The sequence below is a fragment of the Amphiprion ocellaris genome, chromosome 18 (genome assembly GCF_022539595.1).
Source record: "Amphiprion ocellaris isolate individual 3 ecotype Okinawa chromosome 18, ASM2253959v1, whole genome shotgun sequence".
NCBI lineage: Eukaryota > Metazoa > Chordata > Actinopteri > Pomacentridae > Amphiprion > Amphiprion ocellaris.
In genome coordinates, this window is record NC_072783.1 from 3,557,193 (window position 1) to 3,583,156 (window position 25,964).

The 25,964-nt window shown below is 35.8% G+C and overlaps 3 protein-coding genes across 10 annotated transcripts in view; 1 reads left to right on the forward strand and 2 right to left on the reverse strand.

Annotated features, from left to right (window-relative positions):
• Positions 1-7,009, reverse strand: part of ndel1a (nudE neurodevelopment protein 1-like 1a) — a 28,646-nt gene extending 21,637 nt beyond the window's left edge. Inside the window, 2 exon segments of the mRNA XM_055004522.1 lie at positions 4,039-4,135; positions 6,897-7,009. Coding sequence (XP_054860497.1) covers positions 4,039-4,124 — 86 coding nt within the window. The 5' untranslated portion in view covers positions 4,125-4,135; positions 6,897-7,009.
• Positions 3,151-22,780, forward strand: LOC111563028 (testis-expressed protein 47). 2 transcript variants are annotated; one of them, XM_055004524.1, is made up of 9 exons: positions 3,151-3,261; positions 9,893-9,965; positions 11,313-11,416; positions 11,520-11,584; positions 12,851-12,926; positions 13,099-13,230; positions 14,257-14,404; positions 14,523-14,575; positions 16,424-22,780. In XM_055004524.1, exons 1-8 carry the CDS (start codon positions 3,259-3,261, stop codon positions 14,558-14,560), a joined length of 639 nt encoding a protein of 212 aa, XP_054860499.1. In that variant the 5' UTR covers positions 3,151-3,258; the 3' UTR covers positions 14,561-14,575; positions 16,424-22,780. The 2 variants fall into 2 exon arrangements, with proteins under 2 accessions (XP_054860499.1, XP_023117671.2); XM_023261903.3 differs by lacking the exon at positions 3,151-3,261 and adding an exon at positions 8,514-8,648.
• LOC111586470 (rho GTPase-activating protein 44-like) overlaps positions 16,602-25,964 on the reverse strand; it is a 135,289-nt gene continuing 125,926 nt past the window's right edge. For 6 of the 7 annotated variants that reach the window (XM_055004484.1, XM_055004488.1, XM_055004483.1 and 3 more), the window contains one exon: positions 16,602-24,132. In XM_055004484.1, the coding sequence (XP_054860459.1) occupies positions 23,975-24,132 (158 nt within the window). In that variant the 3' untranslated portion in view covers positions 16,602-23,974. The remainder of the gene's footprint in view (positions 24,133-25,964) is intronic. The other variant, XM_055004486.1, reaches the window with a different exon arrangement.

Genomic DNA, 25,964 nt, shown 5'->3' on the forward strand with positions numbered 1-25,964 from the left:
GACTGAAGTTTAAAAAACGCACCCTGACAAGTACAAGTTCTGCATTCTTAAGCAGAAAGCATTCAACTGGGTGCAAAAAGACGAAGTGGGAAGACGAGCCTGATATTGACATTCAGAAAACAGTTTCTATCACTTGTGGAGGACAGAAAAATATTCAAAAACTAACACCTGCAAAGAATTCCCCTGAAGACGTGCTGAAGAGGGTGTGGAAGGAACCGTGTTTAGGGAAATTTTAGGAAAGAACAAGATGTACAGTTAACTTGAACAACAAAAAAACTGTTGGAGAATGGATATACTAAGGCAGCAAGACGCACAACTAAATAAAAAATGAGCAAAATCGACTCATAGCAGCAACATGAGAGGAGCTGCAACTCTGTTCATCAAAAAGACTGGATGCAGCATCTCAAGTGAATAATGTTATCTGTTATTTATTTTATCCTTTTATCAGGTTAAAAAGGAAAAACAGTGAAAGTCCAGCATTCAGAATTTCAATTAAGTAAAAGTACAGAAACATAAGCAGCAAAATGTACTGAAAGTATGAAAGTCAAAGTACTCGCAGCACATTTTCATCAAGTTTTATCATCATTATTATTTCAATTTCTGAAGCTCAAACCCTGCTGGAAAGTTTGAAAGGCATTATTTCCAGTAATAAATTAGAAAATTTACAACACTTATCAGAGCCAGAGCTTTCATGAAAGTGTAAAATCAGAGAGAATTGTCAGGTTTTCAACTTTACGACGGTCCTTGAACTAACTTTGACACACTGTTCCATCGGAAAATGTAACTAAATTTAAGCTTAAAATCTGACTATTTATTACTTTGTCTCATTTAAAAATTAGAAGAAAATAAACCATTTCTGTTAACCAGATATTGTAAAAAACAAAAAATTCTATGCTTCATTAGGAAACTGTGAAGCCATTAGAGTCCCAGGTGTGACCACCAGTCACACAGCAAAAATTATGGGATGTTCAGCTGAACTGCAGACTGTGTTTACTCAAAGTAAATACGAGACAAGTATGGTAGCAGGGAGGTTAAGTGACTTTTGACTTCAGGTCACGATGCAAAGGTTCCCTTTGACATGGAAGTACCTTAGAGTCATAGAAATAAATTTATCGACCATACTTGAGAGGCCAGTATCCATCTGTTATAGCTATAATGACATGTTCACATGTTCTTACAATGACAGTTGAAGGTAAAATAGGCAATTAATTATAAAATAAATGGAAACAAATTAAAAATGTAAGTAGTAAAATATCTATAGCATATAGAACCAATGTTTTTTTTTTTTTTTTTTTTTTTTAGTATTTTCAACACCTGTGGGCACTTGGAAAGTGTTAAACACATTGATTCCAGACTTTCTAATTTTTTGTAAAATAAATAAATCTATTTTTGCTCTAACATTTTTAGGATTTAAGGTTGTATAGCTTTATTATACCGAAAAGAAGACATTTTTGAGTTCTTTCTACTTCTAGTCATGGTTGGTCTGTTTCCACAGAGGGGCAGGATTTTATACTGCTGAAAAAAATGAGGCCACAGTGAGGAAAAATGAGACGGGAGCAGAAAACGCCCAGAAACTACTTGGGTTACAGAGGGTTAAACATTACATTATGCTCTAGTGTTTCTCTAAAGTCAGTTTTAAATGTTTACATGTTGGTGTCATTTACACTGGGGGTGCTGGGAATGTGTTTTTGAAATGAAAGGAAAGCATAATTACAAAAAAAATAAAAGTTCTAAAGTAGCTTCACCAAGTAATGTTATTACTATAATATTAATATTTAAACCTGATAGTTTAAATGAGTCATGACTGGTTGAATGTGACCCATGAACTTGTGTTTCTTCAAGGCTTAACACAAGATGAAGCTGAAATATTATCAGTATCTGAGCTGAATTTATCAACATTATTCTTTCATTAGTTTCTGTTTTGTCATATTTTAAGGCAGTGGTGTTGAATATTGCTGCACTGGAGCTTCATATGATGACGTCTTGTTTGACACGGTTCTGCAGCCGTAGATGTGCAGCGTTTTGCATTTTATAACGTGTATTTTCATGTTGCTGGCTGTCTTTCTGATGCTCCATTATGCACCTTATTATCTGCTCTGACCCCATGAAGATCAGGCAAATACACTGCATAAATTTGCATGTTTGAGACCGTTTAAAACTGTTTTCTTCCCACCATTGTTCAACACAAAGGGAGGCCTCTGAATGTATATAAGCTGCGGAGAAGACCATTTAGCCGTGCATCTTCATAAAGTTGACATGTTTTTTTGTATATAATATCATGATCCAGAACTTTACATCCATTCTTCTGGTTTCAGTCTTTCCTCCAGAACATTTAAACTCTCTTTTTAACTCATTACATGGAATTTTATTTAACTTTAAATCTGAATTTTGATGTTTTCTGTCATAATTTTGAAATGTTAACATGTGAGGAAATAAAAAATAATATTTTTCTCTTTATTGCATAATGTTGACTTAATCCTCCTGTTGTCCTCATTTATGGGCACCAAAAAATATTGTTTCCTTGTCTGAAAAAAAATTTTTAAAAAATTCAGCAAAAAAATTTCCCAAATTTCTGAAAATTTGCAAAACCTTCAGGAAGAAAATTCCAATAATTCCTTAAAAATTTCACTTAAAAGTTTTATTTTAAAAAAATCCCCCAAATTTGGCAACAAAATTCTTTACATCAGCAAAATTTCTATTATTTTCTTTAAGAACATTCACATAAAAATCAACCAAAATCCAGCAAAATTCGCTGGATTTTGGTTGATTTTTTTGTGAATGTTCTTAAAAAACATTTTTAACATTTCTTTTTTTCCACCAAAAAATGTTCAAAGATTTCCCAAAAATGCTGAAAATGTGGACATCAGAAGTTTCACTGTGAAAATATATTTTTTCCCCACATTTTCAAACTTTAAACGGGTCCTTGACTTCCAGTTTGGTGTTGCTGATGTTGATCTCAAACCTTCTCTGTTTTGTACACAGGGTTGTGTTGTTATGTCGAAGCAGGGAAGGACAAAACAATCTGTTGGCTCACACTATTGTCTAAAACATCATTGTGCTGCACACTGAAGCCTTCTAATTGAATTGCAAAAGGGACCAGAACAAAACAGCATCAGACCACAAAAAGGACACAAAAGTATGTGGACAGACCATGTAGCTACAAAAACAAGACACCGTCTCAGTAATATTATCTGCAGCTGAAGCTCTGTTTACACCACTGATGTATTTAGGGAAGGCACAGAAAACTCCTATAATTAAATGGTAAGGCTGATTTTACTCATTTTTTTTCCTTTGGTCAACAAATATGGTATTTAAAGGTCACAAAATATTGGTGACATGACCTCTTAACTTCTTGCGAGTGATTACAGTAGACTACAGCTGATGACTCCTCTGAGTCAATTCAAATAGGGTCCATTTGATACACTGATTAGACTCAGCCACAAACACTACATTGGGAAAGACTGAGGAGCTCAGCCAAAATCTGAAAAAGTAAATCATCGACTTGAACGAGTCTTGGAGCCATTTCAAAGCAATTTCAGATCCCAAAATGATCTATTTGTAAATCTAAAGTTCATGGTCCAGCTGTGTTACTGCCATAATCAGGAAGTAAACACAAACTGTCACCTGCTGCTGAGAGACAATTGCTCAGGATGGTCAAGAGTCAACCAAGAATCACCAAAAAACAGGTCTGAATGAATTGAAAGCTGCTGGAACACAGCTGTCAGTGTCCACAGTGGTTTACATCAACATGAGCTGAGAGGATCCAGGAAGAAGGAAGTTCTTCTCTAGGAGCAGAACCTTAAAGCGCCACTAAAGTCTGCTGCTGATCTTAGAAAATTCAGAGTTACAGAAGTCATTGGAAACCCAAGGCTGCCATGATATACGGGGTCTTTACAAATGTATGTAAACTTCTGTTTCCAGCTGAATTTGTGTAATTTGTTGACTAAGTGTGAAAATACAGAACAATACCAGCTTCGTCCTTTATGTAAATGCTACCAAAAGGCTAAATGCTAATGTTGCTATGTGTCAGCTACATACCCTTTCTTGTACTTGAGGGAAAGAGCCTTCCAGAAGTCAATTTCCTCGTCTTTTGAGGAGAATTTCGGTATCATATCCATCTCCATGGCAAACAAATCTACAAAGGAAGAGTGATCAAAACAAAAAGGCAGATAAGAGTCAAGTTTATTAGACAAAGCAACTAATCATTAACCTTCTGAAGTGAATCACGGCACAGGAAAAACCTCCTTATTTCTTCTCATGGGCTTCCGTCTGAGCCAGAAATCTCTCTCAAGCCATAACAAGGCGGCAGATACAACATCAAGTAGAAACCAGACTTACAAGTCGATGATTTAAACCACGGCTGGGAATTAATCATCAAAAGCTCTTCCTTCAGAGTCTCAAAAACCCAGAGGAGGACGCTACGCTGCACAGCTTCAGAGCATTCACACCTCTAAAGACTCCAAAACAAGAGCTCACGCAAACAAAACCACAGCTCCAGTTTGACTAATGGTCTTTTCTATGATTAAATACGTCTTTGAGTGGCCTAAATAAGAGCCCACTGATGTTATATAATTCTGCATTTGTGGTAAAAATGCAGCACCAGCTTTCTCTTATAGCATGTGATCTGCCTACACGCTAAAATTAAACTTCTGATTTTTAAAAGGAGGCAACAGAAGAGCCTCATTTGTCACATAAGTGGAGTGAAGTTAAAGCTCCAAACACCAGACTAGCTGTGAGGAGGAGCAGATGGAGAAACTGGGCTACAGACACAGGTGTAGATCTCAGGTGGGACACAGGAGGATAAATGAGGGTAGGAAAGTGGAAATTTGTCACTTTCACTTCTGCCCACAATACTATGAGGGGTTATGCTACCCAGATTTAGCATTTAACTGTGAAATTTAGTAATTTGTGAGCTTTAAAGGTGAGATATTTTCCTCTATTTCCAGGCTTTATTCTAAGCAGAGTTAACCTCCTGCTAGATCTGGTTTTAGTTTTTGGAGAACAGACATTAAAGTCCAGCTTTGTCTCATAAAATGACAACTATTCCTTTAAAAGTAGCATCAGATGTTGTTTCATCTGTTGCATTGGCACAGTTTCAAAATTACTGGATCCATTTTCTTCAGCACAGTGTCCTTTTAAGTGATTGTTATCTCAACCAACCACAAAATCTACTGTGGAATTAGATCCATATGTATTATATTATATTTTAAATTGCTACCTGGCATTTGTGTTTTGGGTTTTCCATTGTAAATTGGTGCTGAAAAGGAGCAAATCTGTGTTTTTTGTCATTGGTGCGCTGCAGGTTCAAGACTGGAAATGTTCAGCCATGGTGTTGACTGATTATTTTGCTCATGATGTCTTTTCTAATAAATAAAAAAACAACAAACGACATTGCTAACAGGTAAAATATTGGATTTTCAACGAATAATTTCTTTAAACAACCAATTTTACAACTCAAACAGCATCTGGTGTGTGATTTTAAGGAATAGTTTGCTATTTTAAGAAGATAAATTAACATATTAATACATTATGCAGTTAAATTCAGTAACTACAGATGATATTCTGGCCGCATAGTAAAAAAAGAGACATTTTTAAGTGTAATATTTGAACAATTAACTGTTACTTTACTGATTTTATTGCCTTTTTTGAATAGAAATTACAGATAACAAGTAAAATCACTGCAAAGAGAATTAATTTATGTATTTACTGTATAAACGACAACAAAAAACAAGAAAAAACTGCAAATAATGTCCAAATAAAAATAAATGATTATTTTTTTTTTTTAAATGTTAATTAATTCGTTTACAATATTTGTAAAATTACACATTTGTTTTTACTATATTTAAATGGGCCAAAAAATTGTTGCTTTACAGATATTAAAAAATTGAAATGTGTTTAACTGCATTTTAATCTGCCAAAAATATCAATATTTTAAAGCCATTTTCAGGTATTTTCATTATTTTTACAGCTTTTTAACATTAGAGTAATACACTATTTTTAAACTTATTTTCAGTATTTATTTTTTTGCATGATTTTTTTGCACAGTGCAGATATAAAAAGTGACAGATTTCCCCTTTTGCCAGGAGATTTTGGATTTATTGGGTTTGTCTGTATATATATTTTTAAAGTTCTTATTATATGGAGTACTTAGACATGAAATTTCCTGTGAATTGGAGCGAATATGTAAGAGAAACTGCACTGAACTGAACTGGATTTTTCCCAGTCAAACTGAAATCTGATTAACCTGCTCCTCTACAGCACAAAAATTCCTCCTGTGGTTCCCTGAATAATTCAACCTCATATTATGTTCAACCACCCACAGCCTGGAGGGGAAACTCAAATGCTATTACAGCAGAGGAAAAGCATCATTTAGCAGACCTGGTGTGCCTCTTATGATTAATATTTTAAATAAAAGAACGCTTTTTATGGTCTAAAAAGGTGGGTTAAAATATATATAGGTGTAAATTCAGGAAGGTTTGAAGAGGTTACAAGACTATATTGTAATATAATATCATTTAGATGTATTGATCTTGATTCCATACTTGGAAAAATGACCCTGTTGAGCACAGATCATGTGATAATCTCCAGAAAGCATCACAATCATCGCCTGGAGGGAGGTGACACTGGAAATCTACCAACAAGAGACGATGTTTAAATAAAAAAAATACTTCAAATTTAACAATCGGTTTAGAATTAAAACATAAAAAAACGGACTAAATGACACCCAGATTGGCGACTGTAAAACAGACATGATGCTGAGCTCAGCTGTCAAACTGGGTGTGCAAAGAAACCGAACAAACGCCGAGCAGGTGAGCTCCGACAGGCTGTTTACGGGCTTTTAATTCTACCGGTGTCCTAATAAAGGCAACAGGAATAAGAAATAAAGGGCGCTGTACCTGAACATCGCCTCAGACGCTGATGTTTATCGCTGACATGCTGCTGCGGAGGCCGAGAGTCTCCTCTGCTGATCCGAGCTGCTCTCAGCGGGGATTTAAAGGGAAATACACCCGGAAAATGGATGTGGGTCGGCGCACAGATCAGCTTTAATTTAACAACTTAATGAGGAAATAATTACACGGGAGCAAGAGAGCGGAGAGTTGCTTCTAATGACTGCAAAATTAGAAAAAGAAATTTAAAAAAAATATGCACAGTATCAGCGGGAAATGAGAAAACCAACTTGAAAAAATGTCAAAATATATATATATATATTTAACCGATTCTGAAACGAGAACACCAACTAATTATATTTATTATCAGTTATAGAGGTAATATGAAATATAAGAGCAAGTAAAATGTAATAAAAAACAAATAAAATTGTGTTTTCGGGTGGATTTTCAATGTGTTTTTGTGTTCAGGGGCTTCACTGCTGCGCACATGATGCGCATCAGACGCAGTTAATGTTCATTCAGCATCACCTGCCGGCAATCAGCCAGAACAGCGTTTAGCAACACCAGATTTAAGGCTACTGATGCTGGGAGTAGCCTAAAAGCATCTCTGCAGCTTGTAAGTCACACTCATGGGCTATTAAATCTTATTTTTACTTGGAAAATAAAAATTATGAGATAGCAAGTCAAAATACTTGGATAAAAACAAATACGTTTTGGCTTTAAAAGCAAAATTATGGGATAAGAAATCGAAATAATGAGATTTTTTTAAAAAAGTCATTTACAAATAAAAATTAAGTTGACAATAACTCAGCATTATAGGGTGAAAAGTCAGTCTTTTCACTTACAAAAATGAAAATGATACTAAAACAAAATTATGAGAAAATAAGTTTAAAAAAGCACAACTATAAATTATGAAAATCAAAGTTATTTCACAGCAAGTTACTCATTATGAACAAAAAATAAAGAGATAATAAGTACACATTGTGAAATAAAGCATTCCAGTTTTTACTTACACATCAAAACTGTGACTTTAAAAGTCAAAATTATGAGTCTAAATCTGCATATACAAATTGAAATCATGAGACAGTAAGTCCACGTGTTCACTGACAAACACAAATGATAAAATGATATGTCAAAATTATACAACAATAAGTCAAAAATCATCAGAGTACATGATTTTCTTTTTTCATATGCCAATCTAAAAAGATAAAAACACCCAGATTCTTACCTACAAATCAAAATAGTGGAATAATGAGTTAAATTTACGCTTAAAACTAGAAATTATGAAATAGCATGTCACAATAGTGAGCTAAAAAGTCAAAATTTTCACTTTCACAGGCGACGCTGTGGTTTATCAAGATAAAGTTTTAGTGATTTTCATTAGAAAAAATAAAATGATGCAATGTTTTTCAAAAAGTAGCAAGTTCTAACTAATAATTTTGACCTTTTCATTTATTTCATTTAGACTAAATATATCTTGAACATGTTACGAAGTTATTTCTTAAATGTTTTTAAATTTATACATATTAAAATAAACTTTGTTTAAAAATAGAGCAAAAATACTGAACACAATTGACCGTATGAACGTGGTGACGTCAGACGTTGGTGAGACGTGTTGCCGTGGTAACCGACACGGAGCGGAGACGCCAAACATCTCCAGCCATGAGCTTTTCACAGGACTTTCTAGGAGTTTCGTTAAAATCCTGGAAACACAGAGACTCAGTCACAATGTTTGATGTGGTTTACGGCAGAATGAGAGAGGTTGGTGCTGCGCATGACTCAGCTAGAAGGCTACACTCATAAACTTAGCTTAGCTGGCTAACTAACTGGCTAACTAACGGTGGTGTAACAACTCCTGAGTATGTGAGTCTTCCACAAATGACGGAATAAAATGAGATAAAATAAGGCCCTAAAACACACACAGCATAAATATGTAGACGGTTTGTCAAATACAATATATTACATTGAAACAGGAACATTTCACAACAGCTAAAAACTTAATTATGCTAAAAAATAGCATGCTAAAGTGTCTCAACTATGTGTTTTTCATGACAGAAAATTGTTTTTCCACTCATACAGAAATCCCTGTCTTCATAATTGAACATTATGTGTATTCTATAGGTTAATGAAATCAGTCCTCACAGAAAATTCCCCATCCCAGACATAATATGTTTTTTAAAAAAAATACATATACTGAATGTGTAGGAGGCTAAAATAGCCAGTCTGAGGCATAAATTGAATTTTCAGTCTATAATGCAATTTTTTTCACTCTAAACCAAAGGACAACTTCAATATTTTCTCTTGCATTCAGCCTCTAAGCACATAAAATTGCTTTATTCAGGAACCATAGCTGGCAAATGCAGTTTATTATTTGAATGCAGTGTCCTCTGTAACCCCCAGATCTATGGTTCCTCCTCCTACCGGCCTTCATTACCTGAAATACAAGGCTGTCCTGGCCTGGTATTGGCCGCTGGGTGTATCATTTGTGTTTGTAGTCTCACCAGAGTGCAGCTGGTTTAGTTTTATAGAATCTGGAGAACAATAGGTTTCTAGGATATACGCTTTTATAAACACTGAAGGTGCTCAGACTCCCCTCAGCCGGAGCTTGAGCTGGATGGAGAAAGTGAGATGGAGAAAATGGGTCTATTGAAAGCTGAGGAGAAGAAAGAGGAGGAAACTGGGACTAGTTTATTTCACCAGTTAATGGCACAGAGGAAGGATCGGGAGGAAGATGGGGTTTGTGTTTCATTTTAGATGGACGGAAGGTTTCGTTGAGCAAAAATGTTGTTTTCCTGGCTTGTTTCTGCAAGATGTAGGAAAACAAAAGGAACACACATGTCAAACAACTCGTGGTGTAGATATTGAACTGTAAATTCTAAACGTGCACCTGATATTGATTCCTCCCTTCGTGCATGTGTGTATAAATTTGCCTCCCTGCAGGACAACGCACATTCTGCTGTCATCACTCTGCAGGCTTTTCAGACTCTTCTTCTTTGTCTCCACAGAAGATCGTGCTACAGCGGCTGATAGTGATTGCTCGGCTCCCCCACGATGCTGCTGATAGGACAGAACTGGGAGGTCAGCCAGCAATTACCCTATAGCTCCACAGACTGATGGACTAATCACCTGATAGTAATTTAATCCAGTGTTCCTTCAGGGGAAATGAACACTGATGATATTCTGTTCGATAGAGTCCATTTATAGCTCTAAAGGCTTCTATAGAAGTATAAATATACAGTGAAATGAAAGACACATCAGTTTAATCTTGTTAAATATACTTTCAACTCTTAAAAATAAGCCAACATTTTCACTTAGAAATATATATGATGAAATAGTGAGTCAAAAATATACCATACTAAGTTAAAATTATGAAATAAAATTTCCCTTCAAATAAAAATTATGGGACGTAAAGTCAGAATTGTGAGATAAAACATCAATATTTGTATTGTTAGTCAAGATTATGAACGTTAACATTTTAGCATCCGAATCAAATTATGTAAAAGTATGAGATGGTAAATCCAAATGTTTTCTTACAAGTTGAAATTTTGACGTATGTACGTCAAAATTATGAAATACACATCCAAATTTTCACTGACAAATCAAAAAATGTGAGATAGTACGAGAGTAGAATAGAATACACAGAGAAACATCGATTTACTCTTGTTGAACACATTTCTAACTTTTCAAAATAAGGCCAAAAATCAGGTCAGAATTCTGTATTAGGGAGAAATTTCCCTTTTGAATACAAATGATGAGATATCATGTCAAAATTGTGAGATACAACATCAACATTTTCTTTTTGGGTTGAAATCATGAATCAGTGCATCAAAAATTTTCATATTCAAATCAAAATTACATTAAAAGTTCATTAAAATAAAGAGACAAGTCAATTTTCTGACTTTTATCTCAAAACTACAAAATAGTCAAAATTCTGAGACAAAACATCAAAAAATTTCACATAAAATTAAACATTATGAGACAATGGGCCAAACCTATGAGCCAGTACATCAACATTTTAATCATAATTATAAGAAAGCAAGGTGAAAGTATGAGACAGGAAGTCCACATTTTCACTTTGAAATCAAATCAGAATAAGTTGAAATTATGAGAGTGTATTTAAATACACAGAGAAACATCAGTTTACTCTTGCTGAACACATTTTGCTGCAGTTGCTGTCTGACCACTGAAAGTCTGTCTTGTTTCTATTGTTTCGGTGCTTTTACAGCTTTCACACCTCTGTGTGTGTGTGAATGGGTCTGCAGCATTTCCTTCTAAGAGCTTCTTTCTGACAAAGATTTGAATAGAAATCCGCCATAAAAGCCCCTGGAAAGGCTGGAACTGTGTGTTTACAGCAGAAGTGGGCTTTCATGTTGTCAGACTGTCCTAACAGACTGATAGACTCTTTTGTTGTTTGTTTCCACACAGCTCATTATGAGAATCTGAACTTTCAGCTGAACAAACGGTACATGTGGGATCACATCACAGGCCTGCTGCTGATCTACCCGTCCTGCCTGCTGCACATCATCGAAGTGAGTTGTTCTGCAAAATAGATTTTTTAAAAAACCCGTTTATGATTGAAGTTTGTTTGTGAAATCGTCTTCTTACAGTTTTATGTGTGTGTGTTTCTTGCAGTCATCCAGAGATATTCTGATTTCTGTTCTGAGAGACCTGACAGTCATGCAGCAACAGCCAGACTGGTAATCACTTTTTCTTGAATTATACATGAATTATCCACAATGCACAATTCCTGTTCAGAATCTCATCTCAAACCGCCCACTGAGCAAACAAATATAATCACACGGTTGCTTTAAGTCACTTCAGATTCAGTAAATGTGACAACAGCTCAGGATAATGTGTGTTTACTGGATCATTTTCAGAGATTTGACATGTTCCTCTTTTCCACTCCTTCCCATGAAATACATGCAAAAATTTGATCTACTGAGCTATATGTGTATATTTGACAGCAATGCAGAATGTTTGAGAGTTTAAATGTATTATAACCAATTATAATCTGTCACCTAGTCCCGACATTTGTGTGTTCCTGTACATAGCCACCATAGAGTGATACAAAAAATTATTATATTGTTGCATAAATATTCACCAGAATGCAGTTAAAAAAAAAAAGGTTTGTATTAAAATTGCTTTAAAAATATTAAAAATGAATCAATAAATAAACAAAAAAGGCCAAAGTTCATGGTTAAATTAACAGGAGATTCCACAACTTGTGGCATTATCCTTTGAAACAGTATTGTGTGATTTATTTTTTTGGTTTATTTTTTTAAATTTCATCATCAAGTATTTTGTCTACTGTGTGGTTTTCAGAGAACAGTCTAATTTTACCTCTGTGGTTCTTTTTTGTGTTCTGCTGACTGTAGGATAAGTTGCCCCTGAGAAATAATCGAGATTACCTTGATTTTATTTGCTCTCCATCAAATAAAAGCATAAAAATAACCCAAAATAATAATAAATGAAAACTTTTTTAGTGAGCAGTCATGCTAAGCATCTGTAGCGTGTTTAGCATCTGTTTTTCAGTTACTTCTTCAGAAACCAAACCACTGTACAAATGTAAATTCTAACCAGATGATGGCGCTAGATGCACATTCACAGGTGCAACCAAAAATTCCTGCTGTGAAACATTAACAGCAAACCTTCCAGCCACAAACCTCATTGTGGTGTTGAAGGAAAACTCATCAAAGTTTAACATGAATCCATCCAGATCCGAACCAGAGCGGTGGACCGGCTGACAGAGCGACCGACATTTCCATCCCTAGAGTCCCTCAGCTTGCTCGGCTAAAAAAGACTCTACACTCGTATGAATTAATCTTTAAATGGCTTCAGTTTGCAGCTGCAGCTTTGAATGTTTCATCAGTGCTGCTGCTGGATGTTTTCAGTGACCATCGACGGCTCCTCCAGGTCCCAGGCCATAATAATCCCATAATCATTGTTCTCACGTCCCTTTTCAGTGCCTTGATGGAAGCAAAGATCGTGTTCATGGTCCATAACCCTGAGAACAGGCTGTTCCAGCAGTGGAGCTACAAGGTTCGTCTTTACTTTTCATCTGTATCATAAGTTTAAATACTACGGTTAGAAGCATCGCCCGGTTTCTCCTCTCATTTCCTCAGGTTTTTACTTGAAGTTATCACCTGTCTGCGTGTATTTGTTCTGGAACATCATCTGGATGAATGAGAACGGTTTGATTGTTTGACTGAAGGTGCTGGATGCAGGTCTAATCGCTGGAGACTCTAAAGGACTTGAAGAAGACGAAGGAAACATGGAAACTCTGGTCTGCAGCGTCCTGTCAGCGCTGCAGAAGCTGAGTCAACACCTCGAAATAACCAAGAGGGTGAGTCTTTATTATTTTACGAAATTGTTGCTCTAAGTGAGGGGTGTCAAACATGCGGCCCGTGAGCCAAAACCGGCCCGCCAGAGGGTCCAAATCGGCCCGTGGGACGACTTTGTAAAGAGTCAAAGTGTAAAACTATAAATTTAAAATAATTTCTAGACCATGACAAATTATTTTTATCATAAAGTAAAATACTAGATTGCTCATTGTTCTTTTGTCATTTTGTGTCTCATTTTTGTAATATTTTGTGTTTTTGTCTTTTTTTGTCATTTTGTTTCATATTTTTGTCATTTTATGTTTCCTTTTTGTCTCAGTTGGTTTTTTATCTTATTTTTGTCATTTTGTGATCTGCTTTATTTGTTGTTTTGTGGATTGTTTGTGTCATTTTGTGTTTTTTTGTCTCGTTTGTGTTGTCTGTCTACTTTTTTGCTGTTTTGTGTCATTTTTGGTCACGTTTGTGTAATTTTTTTGTCTTGTTTTTGTCAATAATTTTTTCGTCACTTTATAACTTTTTTGTCTAATTTTTTGTCGTTTTGTTTTGTTTTGTGTCGTTTGTCTCGTTTTTTTCCATTTTGTATCTCATTTTTGTAATTTTTTGTCTTGTTTTGGTTGTTTTTTGTCTTTTTTTGTCTAATTTTTTGTAGTTTTGATCATAAAGTAAAATACTATATCACTCTGATCCAGATAACTGTGACTAAATGTTGTGTTCCTTTGTAGACACTCTGTGATCTGGAAGTTGTAATGTGGAAATGATAAACTGAGGCTGAATGTTGTTGAAATTGAACTTATTTTTTTTAAGAAATTTCAGGTTGTTCATAATGTTTTGTAAAAAGATAATTCCTTAAATGTGAACATTTTTGCAGTAAAACAAAGGAAATGTGGTTATTTATAGGTTATTATGCTGTGATTTTACTGGTCACTGGAGATGAGATTGGGCTGAATTTGGCCTCTGAACTAAGATGAGTTTGACACCGTTGCTCTAAGTACTTCATGGCTCAGATTTTCGCCATCTGATCGTGTTTTAAGGCTCTTCCTGGGTCAGCGCTGGATGAAACTCCGGAGCTCATCGTCCCTCTGAAGGTTCTGGACAGTCTTTTGTGTCGAGACGAACTCCAGAGTCCACAGGAATACCTACAGCTGTACGACTCGCCGCTAAACGTCAACATCGAGTTTGGTAAGAGGCACTTCCTCTCGACTGTTTACTCTAAGATAGTCATTCAGGAATTGATCATAGATTGTTGATAAGAGAGCTGCATGCATTCACGTATCTCTGTGTTTTTCTCGATTAACAGGACAAGTCAATCCACGAAACTTCCTCCCCAATGTTTAACTCTCTGGATAAAAGGTCAGTTCATTGAAATGGCTTCTCTGTTTTAGTGGCGTTTAGTCAGACGTATGATTTTGGTGTCATCTGTCCAGGCGTTGAAATAACTGTCTATTTGTTAGTGTTGCTCAGAGCACAGAAAAAACCCAGCAGCAACATCTAGTTACAGATAATCCATAGAACACACCGTCAGCAGTTCACATGGGGATTATTTCTGGTAGTGACAGTGAGGTCTGTGGGGAATTCAGACTGGAAAACCTCAACAGCTACTAGATGGAGGAAGAATTTTATACAGATGTTTGTTGTCCTGTGATTTTATGGCAGACTTTCTTGGTAAAAAATTTTGAATTTCAAGTATTAAAATTTTGGTGTTGACATTTATGGCTTCCACACAGTGAACACTTTAGACTGAGGTTAACGAGCCGTTCTTCTTTTAGAACTGCTGTTCAGTACAATTCACTTATGCTTTAAGTGCCAGTTCACGATGTAAGTAATGTCAGGGTTCTTCACATTATGAGGTGAAGATCTTACAATATGATATTAGAGAGAAAATCAGTTATTCCTGTTAAGCAGCTCTAGGCAACAGCTGGAAGAAATAAATTCCCAGGTTCAGGAGAACAGCCGTCTGCCTCGACTGGTTAGGGCAGGGGTCAAACTCATTTAGTTCAGAGGCCACATCTGAGCTGAAGTGGGTCGCACCAGGAAGATCACAGCATCATAACCTATAAATAACAACTCCACCCTTTTTCCTCTGATTTAGTGCAAAAATGTTCACATTTAAGGAATTATCTTTTTACTAAACATCATGAACAACCTGAAATTTATTAAGAAAAATAAGTTAAATTCCAACAACATTCAGCCTCAGTTTATCATTTCCACATTACAACTTCCAGATCACAGAGTGTCTACAAAGGAACACAACATTTAGTCTCAGCTATCTGGATCTGAACAATATAGTATTTTACTTCATGATCAAAACGACAAAAGTCAGACAAAAAAAGAGAAAAAACAACCAAAACAAGACAAAACATTACAAAAATGAGACACAAAATGACAGTCGTTTTTGTCGTTTTCCGTCATGTTTGTCATTTTTTGTCTTGCTTCTGTCGTTTTGTGTCTTGTTTTTGTTGTTTTGTCTCGTTTTTGTCATTTTGTGTCTTTTTTCTGTCATTTTGTGTGTTTTTGTCGTTTTGTGTCTTGTTTCTGTCATTTTCTGTATTTTCTGTCATTTTTTGTCTTGTTTTTGTCGTTTTCTGTCTCGTTTTTATCATTTTGTGTCTTGTTTTTGTCGTTTTCTGTCTTTTTTTTTAATCAAGCCTTTGATAGTTTGTTACCTATTATTGATCAATATGGAGCAGAAAACTGGAAAAGAGAAGGTTAGTTTTTCAAACATCTTAAAGCCCAAATGTCCTCCAATTCTGGAATGACCCAGATATTTTCTTCTATGGTGCCCACAGGTGTTACTAATATTGGTATCACCTGTGAGCGATCGGAAAAATGCTGTTTTTTTTTTTTTAAGGCTTTATAGCATTATAACATTTCAGTAATGGTTGTTCTGTTTCCACAGAAGTACAGGATTTTATGTTGCAGTAAAAAATGAACCCACAGTGACTAAAAATGTGACAAAAACGCACAAGTTCAGAGGGTGAAATGTCATTTTTCACTGCTGTTAGCTCCACAAACACATTCCGTATACCTCCATTATCTGGATGAATTTGCATAATCTATCTTTTTTTGTTTTGTTTTGCTTTAACATCAACATTTTCTCTCTTTTTGCATGAATCACAGCCTGTATTGACTGAGATCAGTGCATGCTGATGTTGTTGACAGGAGTTCTCATCATTACTTTTGATTCACCTCCATTTGCAGAATGAGGCCTTCACCAGAGAACCTTGGCCGTGACTGAAAGCTTCCTAACAGAGTAGAATTAATATTCTGCGGCACTTTTTAAAGTTTTCCTTCCATTTTTTTCACTTATTCGTTCCCATCATGCATCTTTCCGTTGCACGCCCTTTATCATCGATAGGAAACACACAAAACATCCCAGTAATACAAAAACATTTTTAATAGTTTCAACATTCGGATGAGGATTATTTTAAACTTTTTTTTTAATCTTACACTGTGTTCCACTTGGTGACCGAGAGATAGCATGTCCAAGAAAAAGGCATTTCCTCTTCACTCCAAACTTTTGAAGAGTCCACAGCATCACTACAGTTTGACACAAAGAACTTTTAAATCCAAAAAGATTCCTTGATCACTTTTTGTTTTCCCTTTTTTATTTTGGCCCCCGTTTACTTGGAACTTAAGCCAAAACAGCAACAAAAAAAAGATGAGATGGCTGCAATGGCTGCATGCACCACAGTGTAATCTTCAGACCGCACAGGTAAAAACACACCTGTACGCTTTTCTAGCATTTCTCCTACGATTTCAGTGTAAATTCACGGGAATTCTTCAGCAGATTTTAGTCCTCTGAAAGCGCAGTTTCCTGTCCACAAACAGACGATGGTCTCTGCTTTGATGTGCTTTTTCTTATTTGCTATAGATAAAACGTATGCGGTGGAGACAAACAGGAAATCAGGAAGGATTTAAACAAAGTCTTGGCAGAACTGATGGAGAGTTTGACTGAAAAAAAAAAGGTTCAAGGGCAGCACTGAATTTTTCTTCTGTTGCGAAGGTCGATCTATTCACTTATAAAAAATAAATACAAGCACATTTATATAGGACCAGAGATGAGACGTATTTCATAGGCATGGTTAAAAAGCATGCTGCTGACTTTCACACAGGACAACCAACCCCACCTCCCCCGAAACACTTCGTATTTAACACCCCTCCACCCTCTTAGACTATGTCCACAACACACACACACACACACACACACACCCACTCACACACTCACTATCCGCCTTTATCAGGATCTATGAGGTGAACTAGCATCGGTACATTCCACCTAATCATGTAAAAAAAGAAAAGGCCTTCAGATTTTAGTGCTCAGGGGGTTGGAAAATGACCGGAAACTGCCCCTGGAATCCGTGTCCGCTCGACAGGGTTAATAAAGTCGATATATTCTGCACGTACGAACCTCGATCTGAAACCTTCTAGCACAAAACGAAGAGCAGCACAGAGGAACAGAGATAATCCAGACAAAGACAGGACAGAGATCCACCTCAGCTGCAACAGTAATGTCATAAAAAACTACTTTCTATCACCATCAAGCTGTTTGACTCTAAATATTCAATAAAAATGTCAAATTCGTGCTGTATTTATCAGATTAAACAACTGTTTCACTGACAAAAAAAATTCACTAGCAGCTGTTTTGATTATTAATTTGTCAATTATTAAATCATTTTAATTTAAAAATGAGAAATATTTTCTTGTTTCAGTCTCATCGTGGTGGAAATTTATTGGGTTTTTATTCAATGTCACGATAGTAAATGCGATACTTCTTTCAGTTTTTAGTGTTAGCCAGACAAAACAAGTCATTTGATAACATAAATTTGGGCTTTTTTATAGTATTTTAGATTAAATAATCTGCAAAATAATCAATAAATACAGAGCAAACCTTCAATATTTCCAGTTTGACCAAACTTTAAAACAACATTTTTCTGAAATCTTTTATCTAATATCTGTCTAGAACCATTGAGAACTTTGCTGTCCAACTGAGGAGGTTTATTATCTGCCGTCTAATAGTTAAAAAACAGTGACGGAGTTTTTTAGTTTCCACGCAGAGTCTCCTTTAACCCCTTAAACCCTGCTGGATCCTACTATCCATCCATCGCTACAATTCCAAGTTTTCAGGCCAAACGTTGTGCGAACCCACAGAAAACTATTTCAAATCCTAAACAACACATATTCACATTTTCAGAAATATCAAATATGCCAGAAAACGTAAAAAAAAACAAAACACAAGACATCTTGACTTTTCCTTAAAATAAATGTCGTGTAGCATCACGTAGCTGCACTGATGTGTTGGAAGGAGGATCTGCAGTGTTTTTTTCTGACTGTAAAGCTAAAATCAGGGTTCAAGTGGTTAACTGTGAAGTCAGGAACTCTGCAACACAAACACCATGAGCTGTTTTCATTTAGAAAATCTGCAAACTAGATGTAACCTGGAGCCCGTTGAGTTTTTTTCCATGTAAAGTGATGTCATTCTGTGTGAATGTGGCATTTATTGTGCTAGAACCAGCAACATTATAATATTATATGTACAGTATAATGTTATAATGTCATCATTTATAGTTTTCAATACAGTATTTGTATATATCTATCTATATATATATATATATATATATATATATATTTATATATATATATGGATTTGTCCCCTGTCGGTATATACAGAACAGATATGTACAGATGCTTGAGTATTTACAGAAGTCCTGTGAGCACTTTAAAGGAACATGATGGTCGAGCAACACAGCGACTTTGAGGCCATGTGTAGTGGATGTTATCAGGACCAAAAGGAAAAGTCGTCCAAATCTGGATAGGTCACGACAAAACCCACCGCAAGGCAAATAACAAACTGCTGCTGTCATACGCAAACCACCGGTTGAACCGATTTTCAAGTTTCCTCCTAAAACCGAACCTGAAAAGGTTTAATTTTTTTTTCGATGCAGCAGCAGGGAAGTTCTGGTCCCGTGTTTGAATACTTTTTAAAAATCCTCAGACGAGATTCATGCGGAGCACAAACTCCTCACACCCAGTAAAAAGCATTCAGAAATATATCTGTATAAATACTCTCATCAAAATAAACACATATACACATATCTTTGCACTTGCCTCTGGTTCACTAATGTAGACCAAAAATATCAGCATCGTCATACAGGGTTTCCTATAAACTCTAAGGTGGAGGAGGTGGCTGGAAATGAAAGTGCACTGTCAGAAAAAAGTGGGCTTATTTATGACAAAATAGCACCTTTTTTTTCTGGGAGTGAGTCAGAGCTGTTTGCTGTCTTTGTTGTGTGATATGATGGGATGGATGTTAAAACACCTCAGAGCGGTTTGCGAGGTGATGATTCCCAACATGTTTGTACGAGGTTGTCACATATGGAGCCTGGAGTTTGCCACTGCAGTAAATACAGAGTTTTATATTATTTTACATTTTATCTGCAATAATTTATGAATGAAACCCTGCAATGGGAGGCTTTTTCTGCCTTAATTGGGGAGATTTTTCCTTCAGCTCCACATAAACTCCTTGTGTGAGGGATAAACTAGGGATAAAATAGAGATTTACTTAATGTACAGTACGTTTGTTCAAAAAAATTAACAAATCAATAACAAGAAAAGCTCTCAGAGAGCTCAGTACTCCGCCAAGGCTGATCAGTGGTATGATTTCCGACGAATAAGTCCTGATAAGTCTGTAGTCACGGTTACAGTGACACCGTGCTGCTATCTAGCAATGCTACAGAAATTTTTAATAAATCCGTGGATCCAGACTATAAGCTGCATCACTGCCAAAATCTAATCACTTGGTCCTTGTGTCATTTCTGACCTTCCCTGAAAATTTCATCCAAATCTGTTGGTCTGTTTTTGAGTAATGTTGTGCACAGACAGACAGACAGACAAACGTATGCCGATCGTCATATAACTCTGCCAAGGAACGCAGCGGAGTTATATGACAATCGGTCAGTTATTAAAAAACATTACATTAGCATGTAGATTATACATTTTGAAACTGAAATCAGCTGTTCTTCCTATTTTTTTTGCTAGCATATTTAAGGTTTTAGCGTCTTTCAGCTCATTGTTTGGATTTTATGGTCGAAAACTTTACTGATACAGAGCATTTGGCAGTTGAAAAGCTAGATTGGGGTGGAGACCAAAAACAGAGCAAAAAGGAGAGTGAAAGTGCAGCAGGTCTTAAGTTAAAAAAATAAATTAAAATTAAATAAATATATACACCACCATTCAAAAGTTTGGGTTCATCCAGACAATTCCATGTTTTCCATGAAAATTCCCACTTTTATCCATGTGCTAACATAATTGCACAAAGGTTTTCTAAACATCAATGAGCCTTTCAACACCATTAGCTAACACAATGTAGCATTAGAACACAGGAGTGATGGTTGCTGGAAATGTTCCTCTGTACCTCTATGGAGATATTCCATTAAAAATCAGTCGTTTCCAGCTACAATAGTCATTTACCACATTAACAATGTCTAGACTGGATTTATCATTCATTTAATGTTATCTTCATTGAAAAAAACTGCTTTTCTGTCAAAAATAAGGACATTTCTAAGTTACCCCAAACTTTTGAACGGTAGAGTATTAAAAAACTATTCATAGTTCTATTAATTCACAAAAATTGTCTTTATTATACATTTTAAAAAATTATTGATGTTCCAATTTTCCTCCCAAATCCTTCTACTCATGAGTCTAAACATAACCTTTGAAGTTTTTCACTGATAGCACTACAAGCTCTGCATTTCTGTTTCTATATCGTCACCTTGAACTGTTGGCAGTAGTGATGAAAAGCAGCAATGAGCCTGAAAAAGGAGAAACCCAGTAGCTATACTTAAATACTTTGATGTAAAACAACGCATTTAAATTGAAACTACTATAAAATTTGCTTATCCAATGAATTATAACAAAGGAAATGCGTAAAAAATGTTTTTTTAAGACCTCAGTGACACACAGGAGCCCTATTTTCAAACTGACACAAATTTCTGTAATGTTGCTAAGAAAATGTGAATTAGACTTTTTTTTTTAACCCTCGTGTCAAAATTGACCCGTTTTAAAGTTTGAAAATGTGGAAAAAATATATTTTCACAGTGAAACTTCTGATGTGCACATTTTCAACATTTGTGGGAAATCTTTGAACATTTTTTGGTGGAAAAAAGGAAATATTAAAAATGTTTCTTTCAGAACATTCACAAAAAAATCAATCGATTTTTTGTTCTTAAAGAAAATATTAGAAGTTTTACTGATATATATGTAATTGCTTTAGATATTTTTAGGATTTTTTGAAAGATTCTTACTCATTTTTTGAAAATATTTACAAGAATTTTCTTGCCAAATTTGAGGATATTTTTAAAAAAATAAAATAAAAATAAAACTTTTAAGGGAAATTTTAAAGGAATTTTTGGAATTTTCTTCCTGAAAGTTTTGCAGAAATTTGGGGAATTTTTTTGCTGAATTTTTGGATTTTTTTCAGACAAGGAAACATTTTTTGTTGCCCATGAAATGAGGACAACAGGAGGGTTAAAGAGCGAATAAAATTGTTTATAAAAAACCTCCACATTGAACCTTTAAAAGTCCAACTTTAAGTACTCTGATTGGCTAGACTCTTATGACAGCTGGCCAATCAGAGCTCCTGTTGCTACTCTGTGGATGGACTTCAGTAAATTTAATTTTTAACACAGTGGTTTGACACTCCAACCTTCATATGACCAAACCTCTACATTATCATCTTTCTCTCCACATTCTTCAAGCTGAAGTTACTCCTAGCTAAAGAAAAATGAAAAATCCCACGTCGCTTTGCTTGCTGCCAAAAATATCTAAATATGAGGAATCACGTGGAGTTTTTCATTCTTCATCTTCTCATAAACTGTAGTATGGATCTCATATATATTATAGCCTCAGCTGTAGCGGAAATGATCTTTACAGCTCTCCCGTGGACACAAAATATGATCTGATTTATAATGTTAATCATATCTTATACTCTGAAAAATGTACAGTATAAACAATAAATATCCAGTGACTGATATCCTGACTGTAAATATAGAGGAAGGTGTGACTGGGCGTTTAAACCTCTTTGCTACCTCGTAGTTATTTTTCCTAAAATGTCTAAAACATGCATTCCTGTTTTTGTTTTTTTTGTTTTTGCTCCACGACACCAACAGTGCAACATCATATAGCACAATTACCACATCGATTAACACGTCACGCACTGGCGAAACACACACACACGCACACACACTTTCCAAAAACGACATACTGGCACACTCACAGTGAACGCTCAGGCGGGACAGAAATCCAGGGCTTTGTTTTTTGCCACCACGTGCCAGAGCGAGGCGTTTCAACCCCTGAGGGATGAAGGAGGGGAAAGAGAAAGAAGAAACCGGGACAGATGTACAGTACTGTGGTGTTTGTTCTTCTACAAAAAAATCCACTCATCAGAAGCAGCAGCAGCAGCAGCAGCAGTGAAGAGCACTCATTCCTCCCAGCAGCCTGTTTCCAGCCTCATGCGTGACCTTAAAGGCAATATTGCAAGTGAATCAAATAAGGCAAACAGAAAGAAACAAAAAACTTACAATACATTAACCCTCGTGTTGTCCTGCGGGTCAAAATTGACCCATTTGAAAATGTGGGGAAAAAAATTGATTTTCACTTCTGATGTCTACATTTTCAACATTTTTGTGAAATCTTTAAACATTTTTTGGTGGAAAAAAAGAAATGCTAAAAATGTTTCTTAAGAACATTCACAAAAAAAATGTTCTTAAAGAAAATATTCTAAGTTTTACTGATATATATGTAATCACTAGATATTTTTAGGATTTTTTGGAAGATTTTTACTCATTTTTGGGGGATTTTTTTTTTTTAAATAAAACTTTTAAGGTAAACTTTTAAGGAATTATTGGAATTTTCTTCCTGAAGTTTTGCAAATTTAAAGTTTGAAAATGTGAAAAAAAACCCAAAAAGTTCACAGTGAAACTTCTGATGTCCACATTTTCAACACTTTTGGGAAATTTTTGAACATTTTTTGGAGGAAAAAATGTTTTTTAAGAACATTCACAAAAAAAATTTAAACAAAATTCTGTGAAATTCACTGGATTTTGGTTGATTTTTATGTGAATGTTTTTAAAGAAAACAGAAATTTTACTGATATATATGGAATCACTGTAGATATTTTTAGGATTTTTTTTGAAGATTTTTACTCATTTTTAAAAAATATTTCCAAGAATTTTCTTGCCAAATTTTTTTTTTGGTTTGTTTGTTTTTAAATAAAACATTTAAGGGAAACTTTTAAGGAATTCTTGGAATTTTCTTCCTGAAGGTTTTGCTAATTTTCAGAAATCTGGGGAATTTTTTGCTGACTGTTTGGACTTTTTTCAGACAAGGAAACAATATTTTTTGGTGCTCGTAAATGAGGACAACAGGAGGGTTTAAAAAAGAAAAAAGAAAGAACAGAATCCAGCTAATGTAAAATGTCAAACCGCGTTTTTGATCAAAAGTCCCTTAACGTTGTCGCTGACACCTCGTGTGTGTGTGTTCGCTGTGGGGCTTTTTTTGTTGTTTTTTTGTTATTTTACTGTATAGAAGCGCTTGTTTTTACACATCGGCCTCCTCCGGATCAGTTTGGGCGGGCGAGGCGTGACGAGGAGATCTGGAGGCGATCCAGCCGGAGAGGTGAGAAGGTCGATGAGTGACGGTGCAGCGGTTAGCGTCGTGTTTCGTTTAATAAAAGGGGAGGGGAACTCAGCGGCGTCATAGCACTGTGCTCTCAGACTCTTCCTCCGAATCCGCCCGGCCGCCGGTCGACTCGAGCAGCGCCACCGAGTTCCTGAAGGGGGAGATGTGGGGCAAGTCAAAAATACCATCCAGTTCCATGTCAATGATGGGGATGTCCAGGTTGCAGAGGGAATCTGGCAGAGCAGAGCGGGAAGATAAACGATGTTACACAGAGTTCAGGAGGTCAAACCATGGTTGCAGAATGAATAAAGGAAAAAATGCATGACAGGGGTGCACGACATACGAGAAGGCTTACTGTATGGGGCAGAATAAAGGTATTACATGGCCAAAAAATATGTAGACTCTTGTTGAACATTTTATTCCAAAACCACGAGCCTTAATCTGCTGCAATCTGCTGGAGTGTCCAAATGTACATATCTGACCAAGCAGTACATGTGTATTTTATGAATTAGACATTACAATAAGTGCAAGTTAATTGAGCTAGAAAAACATTTTAATTTGAGACAATACTGTGTGCTAAGTGATCTGCTGGCTGCACCAACAAAGAGATATTGCTGCCAAACTATAGCATTTGCATGAATTAAAAGTTCTGTTATTTCCATCTCAAACTGCAGCATTTTGTGCTCATTATTCACGTACACTCGGATACAGTGTTGTGTTTACTACTAGCTCACACGTCTAAGGCCTTTACCATACTTTCCACCTCCACTATTATGCAAGGATCTGCCGGTGTCCATCTGAGGTACATTTCATAGTTTCTCCAAGTCAGAGAGAGTCTGCTTGGACGCCACATTGAATAGAAATCTATCCCATAATGCTAAAGATGGTGGTGGGTGTCACATGTCCTTTTTCCTACTACCTGCCAAAGTCACTTGAATTCACTTTAAATCCACTTTAAATCATGCTGTCTTGAAATGTGTAAATACTGTATATTGAATTTTAATACATTTAGTATTTCTACAGATTTTAAAATTAGAAGTGTTTTTATAGTATTGTAGAGCAAGTTTTTCAGAGTATATACTAACCTTTAATGTTCATGTTAGTAACCTGCCTGTCTTTTTGTTATTTTTGTTTTATGTAAGCTGCTGAACACTTGAAATTCCTTCTGGATTAATAAAATATCCATCCATCCATCCATCCATCCATCCATCCATCCATCCATCCATCTATCTATCTATCTATCTATCTATCTATCTATCCATCATCCATCATCCATCCATCCATCCATCCATCCATCCATCCATCATCCATCTATCATCCATCTATCCATCCATCTATCATCCATCTATCCATCCATCCATCAATCCATCCAACATCCATCCATCCATCCATCCACCCATCTATCATCCATCCATCATCCATCTATCCATCTATCTATCATCCATCTATCTATCTATCTATCTATCATTCATCCATCCATCCATCCATCCATCCATCCATCCATCCATCCATCTATCTATCTATCTATCCATCATCCATCATCCATCCATCCATCCATCCATCCATCCATCATCCATCTATCATCCATCTATCCATCCATCTATCATCCATCTATCCATCCATCCATCAATCCATCCAACATCCATCCATCCATCCATCCACCCATCTATCATCCATCCATCATCCATCTATCCATCTATCTATCATCCATCTATCTATCTATCATCCATCCATCCATCCATCCATCCATCCATCCATCCATCCATCCATCATCCATCTATCCATCATCTATCATCCATCCATCCATCCATCCATCCATCCATCCACCCAAAATGCCAGCTGTCAGGTTTTTAACAGCTGAACTGGAAAACATCCATCCAGTTGTGAAACTGTGCACATGAAGGATAATCTGTAAAAAGTGCTTTATAAACCTAATTTTGGGGACAAGACACCAAACCTTTCCTGACCTTTTTACAAGGTTTGGCGAGTGAATCTATACGTGTTCTTTTTATGTCCCAGTATACATTGAAAGTGCAGTTGTGGCTCTTTCCCTAATAATTTACTA

Excerpts from the sequence above, each read along its gene's own strand:
- LOC111563028 (XM_023261903.3), top strand. The coding sequence starts at position 8,550 with ATGAGCTTTTCACAGGACTTTCTAGGAGTTTCGTTAAAATCCTGGAAA. Across the intron at positions 12,927-13,098 it reads TCCAGCAGTGGAGCTACAAG|GTGCTGGATGCAGGTCTAAT; the intron begins GTTCGTCTTTAC and ends GTTTGACTGAAG. Across the intron at positions 14,405-14,522 it reads AAACGTCAACATCGAGTTTG|GACAAGTCAATCCACGAAAC; the intron begins GTAAGAGGCACT and ends CTCGATTAACAG.